The sequence below is a fragment of the Dendrobates tinctorius genome, unplaced genomic scaffold (assembly GCF_039654945.1).
Source record: "Dendrobates tinctorius isolate UK_male_01 unplaced genomic scaffold, ASM3965494v1 ptg000158l, whole genome shotgun sequence".
Taxonomy (NCBI): Eukaryota; Metazoa; Chordata; class Amphibia; order Anura; family Dendrobatidae; genus Dendrobates; species Dendrobates tinctorius.
The window spans coordinates 16,051,174-16,058,151 of NW_027361825.1; the positions used below are offsets into that span (position 1 = coordinate 16,051,174).

General features: G+C 39.7%; 1 protein-coding gene across 1 annotated transcript; it reads left to right on the top strand.

Annotated features, from left to right (window-relative positions):
- The first annotated feature begins 2,285 nt into the window (after window positions 1–2,285).
- LOC141052199 (3-galactosyl-N-acetylglucosaminide 4-alpha-L-fucosyltransferase FUT3-like) lies at window positions 2,286–3,535 on the top strand. The gene is made up of 2 exons (XM_073549417.1): window positions 2,286–2,303; window positions 2,435–3,535. The coding sequence occupies exons 1-2, from the start codon at window positions 2,286–2,288 to the stop codon at window positions 3,533–3,535; spliced, it is 1,119 nt and encodes a 372-aa protein (XP_073405518.1).
- The last annotated feature ends 3,443 nt before the right edge of the window (window positions 3,536–6,978 follow it).

Sequence of the window (6,978 nt, forward strand, 5' to 3'; positions counted from 1 at the left end):
CCCATCGAAAACATTGACATTGCCTTCCTCAAGCATCAAGACACAATGTTTGAAATTGATGAGTCTTGCCTAAATTACATTAGGTCATTAAACATACTGTATATTATCCAAAAGTAATAGTATTCATCATTACAGATTACTCCAAAAGTCATCAGATAAGCTTTAAAAATTATGTGAATATATGGTGGACATGTTTCGCCACAAAATTTTAAGCGCAGGATGGCTAAGCAGCTGCAAAACACTGATGTGTGTGAACATATTTATCATAGTGTTTAATATCTATATTACTAAATTATACAGCTCCAGCAAAAAAATAAGAGACCACTTCCAAATGTTCAGTTTGTCTGATTTTTCTCTTTATAGGTATATTTTTGAGTAAAATGTAAATGGTTCTTTTAGTCTATAAACTTCTGACAACATGTCTTCAAATTTTGAAGCAATACATTTTGTGTTTTTTTTCTGAAAATGAGAAATGGTCAAAATTAAAAAAAACAACAGTGCTTTCAGACCTCAAATAATGCAAAGAAAACAAGTTCATAATCATTTAGAAACAACAATACTAATGTTTTAACTCAGGAAGAGTTCAGAAATCAATATTTTGTGGAATAACCATGATTATTAACGGCTTTCATGCGTCTTGGCATACTTGCCAACAGTCTTTCACACTGCTTCTGGCGCAAAAATTTAAGCAGTTTTTCTTTGTTTGATGGTTTGTGACTATCCATCATCCTCTTCATTACATTCCAGAGGTTTTCAATGAGGTTCAGGTCTGGAGAATGGGCTGTGCATGAAAGGGTTTTGATGTGGTGGTCTCTTGATTTTTGCCAGAGCTGTACAGTGCAACTGAGAGATGTAGCTGTGAATCCAGCACTGGAGAAGAAGGCTTGAAGGCAATAGCAAAAGAGAAAACTCTCGGTTGTATGGACTGTAAAGGATAGGTTATAACCAAAGATGAACAAATTGTTCTGCAATTCCATGGTACAGCAGTCCTACCTGCATGTATCCTCAGTGCCTCTTCGGATCAGTAGGTTCAGTGTGACATCATACGTTCTTCATGACATCGTGCCAGGCCTACAAATTAGAAGACTTGCTGGAATCTCAGCATATTGAAGGTAGTTCACAGGGCTCCTGGCACACAGCCATGGACTAATGAGATGGCCACTGTTGGAAGCGGATTATTCAGGATACACTCCAAGTTTGTAACAACAGAGCTTCTTTATACAGGAACAATCAGGAACAATATATGATAAGCTTAATAGATAAGGAATAAGTCATCGTGTGTCTCTGTCTGTGCAGCATCTACAGCAGGTTGCTTCTCTCATACACAGATACTGGAAAACAGGAAATACAGTCACATGCTCTCCCTGTGTGAGCCTCTGAGAGTTTTTTTTGTTCTAACTTTATAAACAGCATACAAATCTAGCAACTAAACACTCCTAGACAGGAATGGAGTTGTTGCACTAAACATATTCCAACAGCCACTAAACAAGGATACTTTGAGTTAATTCACTCATCTTTCAGTGATAATTATGTGTGGGTCTTAACATAGCGATATCGCTAGCAATAACGCTGTAACGTCACCGATTTTGTGACGTAGCAGCGATATTGCTAGCGATATCGCTATGTCTGATACTTACCTCCGACCGGCTCCCCCGTTGCTCATCTTGCTGGTCGTGCGAGAACGTCCTGGATCATTTCTCGTCGGGCGCTTCCTGCTGGGCTTCCTGTGGTGCCGACGAGCGACGCGTGGATGCGGGCGGGAGGACGTCAGGATCGCCTCGTCTGACAGGTAAGTAGCGACCCCCGACCCCTGCTATGTCACTGGTGAGATCTGCCTGTGTGGCAGCTCACTAGCAACCACTTAGCGATGCACCAGCGATCCATATTGTTGTCGGGATCGCTGGTGCATCGCTAAGTGTAACGGTACCCTTACTGCTGATACCCACACACACTGCTCCATTTTAATGGGAAATGTTGTTCTGCCACCTGGTCTCAATGATTGGACATCCACCGATATTGCAATTATCACTTATTCATCAGGTAGATAATTATTTGTACTAAACGGAACAGCCCTTTAAATGCGTTGTCCGTTTTTTAATTTAAAAGCTTGCTCTCCTTAAAAAAAGCAAATCATCATTACTTAATTCATGCCACTACAGACCCTCCTCTCCATTGTAGCAACAGTGATGTCACATGACTGCTGCAGTCAATCATTTGGCCTAGAAGTCCCTGTGCCTTCAAAGTGGGCATGACCAAAAACTGCATGCCCAAGGAAATGGAAAGACATGGCTGTAGAGGCAAGGGTAAGGAAGGATGGTTTTGTTATTTTAAAGGCGATCAAGTCTTTTGAACAACCCTTAAAAACTAACCTTACTAATTTGAATTAATTTGACAATGTGCATAAACCATTATTTATTCTTTTTGCTCTTTACAGAATGAAAAAAGTATGGCGCCAAAGGTCAATCAATACTCTATCATTATAATGGCCCTATTGTTCGCCATATTCCTTGTTTCATATAATTGGAAACATATTAACCTGATTTTCCAATGTCCAAAATATAAACAAACAACAACAACACCTAATAAAGAAGTTGAAAATGTGACAACCACAAAGCCAGCAATCCTTCCACCACGAAAAGATACTCTTGTCCTGGTTTGGAACTGGCCATGGGGTGCTCAATTTGCATTAGATAGATGTGAGACAGAGTTTAGCATCACGGGGTGTAAGCTAACTGCAGATAGAGGTCTGTATAGTGCAGCCGATGCCGTCATCATTCATCATGCAGATATTATGGGCAATAAATACTCTTTGCCCCAGCAACCAAGAAACCCCTATCAACGTTGGGTGTGGCTGAACATGGAGCCACCACTTATTATCTCAAACCTGGACATTCTGAATAATATGTTTAACATGACGATGACATTCCGCCATGATTCGGATATTTACACTCCATCCGGTCATATCGAATTTTTGAGGGAGCCTCAAAACTTTACAATTCCGGCAAAATCCAAGTTGCTATCTTGGGTGGTCAGCAAATGGTACCCTGGTATTCGTCGTATAGAATATTATGAGGAACTGAGGAAGCACATATCTATTGATATTTATGGGGCCAAACACATGAAACTGGAAAAGGAGAAATTTCATTCAACCATATCTCAGTACAAATTCTATTTGGCGTTTGAGAACTCCATCTACCCAGATTACATTACAGAGAAATTATGGGTGAATGCTTTTGGTTCATGGGCAGTGCCAGTTGTACTTGGCACCTCTCGTGAAAATTATGAACGCTTTGTCCCCAGAGATGCCTTCATACATGTCAACGATTTCACATCTGCAAAGGAACTTGCTGCCTACCTTCTTGCATTGGACACAGATGATGAGAAATATAGAAAGTATTTCAATTGGAGATCCCAATATAGGGTGAAACCTTGCAAAGGATGGGAGCAATCTTATTGTAAAGCCTGCAAGATAATAAAAGAAAGCTCAAGGTATCAAGTCATACATAGTGTGGCAAAGTGGTTTCTTGATGTCTAATAAAGAGGGTTTTCTTTATTATTAAAGGAGCAAAATTGTGTTATTTCTAGTGCAAAGTTTAAGGAGGTGGAACATGGAACATTATTTTATGAACATCAGAGACAGAACACCTTCTCTGAAGCCCTCCAGTAAGCAGACCATAGTTCTTCATACTTACTGCATAGTTTACAGCTAACAGTTGACCTGCCCATGACATTCCAGTAATGTTTGTACATTATCGATTGTCAACAATAGCAGCAAGATAGGTACATATATTTAAAACATAACCTTTAATGATACCTTAAAAGCAGGCCCTGGGCCACAATGCATAGATGGACAACTTATACCAGAACGTGCAAGTGCTCCAAATCAACAGTGCACAAGTTAAAAAACTGGTATGATCTCACCAAAAGCCTAACTTCCTTTATCCCAGCTTAGCAGATGCAACTTGTCATAGGAATAAAGGATCCTTATCCCCATAGGTAGAATAATGAGGGAATAAAGGATTGAAGGAAAAAGCAAGGGGGAGTATATTTAATTCTTAACACTCCGTGTCGTGCCACTGCATAGCTGCCGCCCTAACAAGCGTGGTACCCTAGTGCAGACCTATAAGTACCCCTAGGGTTATGTGCCAACCCAAAGCATTTCTCCCTTTGAATGGGGGGTTCATCAGGGTTTTTTTCAAAACAATGGCAATTTCCTATTAGGCCCCTTGCAGTGGCAGGTGTAGCCTCTCAAACCAATAAGTCATGCCAGCTCCCCTGTCAGGGGAGGAAAAAACACGATGGGGTGGCACATAACCCTAGGGGTGCTTATAGGTGTATACTAGGGTACCGCCCTTGTAAGGGCGGCAGCTATGCAGGGTCACGACACGGAGTGTTAAGAATTAAATATACTCTCCCAGGGGTGGATTCTTCCTTTAAACAAGTCCACCTCGGGTTTATTACAGAATCATAAACCACTTCATAACCCATGGTAGGGCATGTGAACCATACAGAACCCACAAACAGTCCGTTCAATCCGGTTCCGTTTGCACAGTTCAAATGCCTGACGTCGTCAGGGCACAATTCTCCAGACTTGGGGTTACCTGGTTAACAGCACTTCAGGTTTTCCCCAGCCTGGCTTCATCTGGCTTCTGTTAGTCATCTAGATCCTTAGTACTTTCTAGACCTTCAGGAGCTTCAGCCAGCTCCCATCACACACATGGATTCTCTCCATGTGTTGTACACAGGAAATATGTAGGACCTTCCTGTATTCACAGGAGCACGTCCCCTTGAAGGTGTGGTTAACCAATCCCACCCATCACTTCTAGTTAACCCTTAAATCCAGCCCTTTGCTAAAATATAGGTTTGTGGGACTACAAGACCCAGCAACCTGTCCTGGAATCAGATCGTCTCTCCATAAACCATTAGTTGGTACACCACACAATGTTGCTACACACTTTAAAATGCCATCATATTACAAAGAGAAAGAACAGTGTAAAACGAAAATGGAGAGGAAATATCTAAAAATCTATGTAAAGTTACATTTACAATCAACAGACCAGACAAACCATATGGAAGTGATCTATGATAAAAAAAAAAAAAAAAGATTCTGGGCCTCTCTAGGTAGCAAAATCTTTTGTCTCCTAATATAAATCACCTCAAAAGATAATATCATAGAGCAGCCCAGACAGGTACACTTTATCCAAATAATGCTTTTATTACACTTACAAAATCCAGATCAAATACAAGCTCATAAAACACAAAATCAATAAGAATACTCTGGGTTTCGCCTGACAGCTTCTTCCTGGGCAAACTGATTCGTAAACTTTTATCCTCCTACTAATATCAGTAATCTTAAGGCCTTATTATTATTATCAAACATTCAACATATGATATGAGTTGAAATACTTATATCCATATTTTATTAAACCACTGAAAAGACTAGAAATCTAAAAAAAAAAATCTATATAAGGACGACTTAGAAATGCCTGAGGAAGTTTTAGTAAGAAGTGATATGTGTCTGAAATCTACCCCAAAACCTCCTGGCCAACCTCTGCTTCACTTATTTTGAGTATAATGTTCCATGTCTCTTTCTTTTGCACTTATATATATTAAAGTGTTTGAGAACTTATTGCTTATCATTTTGTAGTGATTTTGTCTCTGGTGTTTATTGTGTAGATTATACACTCTTACACTGGTTTATACTTGATTATTTGTTACACACAAATATTGTTTATGGTGTTATTTGCATCCAAGCTCATTGACATAGCTCTTCATTTTTTTATATTGGAATACAGGGTTTACAATTTTTACATATGGGTGCATCAGGGGTTGTGCAACCACATAAGTGTTGACTGTCGGACCCCATATGTTGGGTCCTTTTTAGTTGCTTTCATATACTTTGCCTGGTCTGTAGTTTGTTCTTGTGCAATACAGTAGTGTGATGGTGTGATATGTTATGTGGATGTCAATTTTTGCATATTCCTATTTTTAACAATTCCAGTTATTTTCATAGTGTTTTTCTTATTACATTGTAAGTCTACAGCCTCACTGTATCTGTCTCTTGATGACCCCCTGTAGTGCATTAATCCCTAAGGCCTTTTGTTCTCCTCTGGGAGGCAACTCATTTGACTACCCCTGGGAAGGAAGGGGGTGGGGGGAAGAACGGCAGCTGGACAAGTCAGTTCCGGTAGAGACAAGATGGTGAAAAGGCTGCATTTCAGAGAGAAGGACCCATTTTTATCCTCTGGTGCTAGAGTGTTTTGGAATCTCGTTTCCCTGGACATTTTATCCTGATACTGGACTGCATTCTTATTCTGGACTATCTTATCCTTTGTGTGGTGGACTGAATATGGACCTTTTCGTATTTTTGCCTGAATAAAGGTCTTGGAATTGTTCACTCTTCGCTTGCTCTGTTGATAGTGTGATACCAGAGAAGGACCCCGTGACAGTAGATTTTTTTTCTGCATTTCTCTGTGTTTGCATTTTATCCTCTTTGTTCTTTTTCTATAAAACTATATGGAAGCTTACAATGAGACTTTTTATGACAATTGTTGACACAAATTACAAGATAAAATTTATGACTCGGCGTGCGATATAACCTTGACCACGTCAACTAATTTCATATTTGCAAGCAAGAGTAAAAAGCAGTTATTCAGCATGTGAACAGCCGTAGTTAGGAATTACTTCTACAATCCTAGGCTTTTAGACAGCATTTTTTTGGAAACTGGAGATATTTTTTATCAAACCAATGGCTTTGACTCCATGATACAGATCAGTAGTCGGCCATTAGTTTGCTCTCTCCTATCTTCATTACGAAGTTAGTAGACAGTACATCAAGTAATAGTTTAGTTCACACTTATCTTAACGTAATAAGGAGCATTGATGTCCGGTCTTGAAGATATAAAGTCAGGACTTTCAGAGACGATCATCAAGATTGCATTTCACATCTCAGATCGTTAGCACAAAGGTAAGAAATTT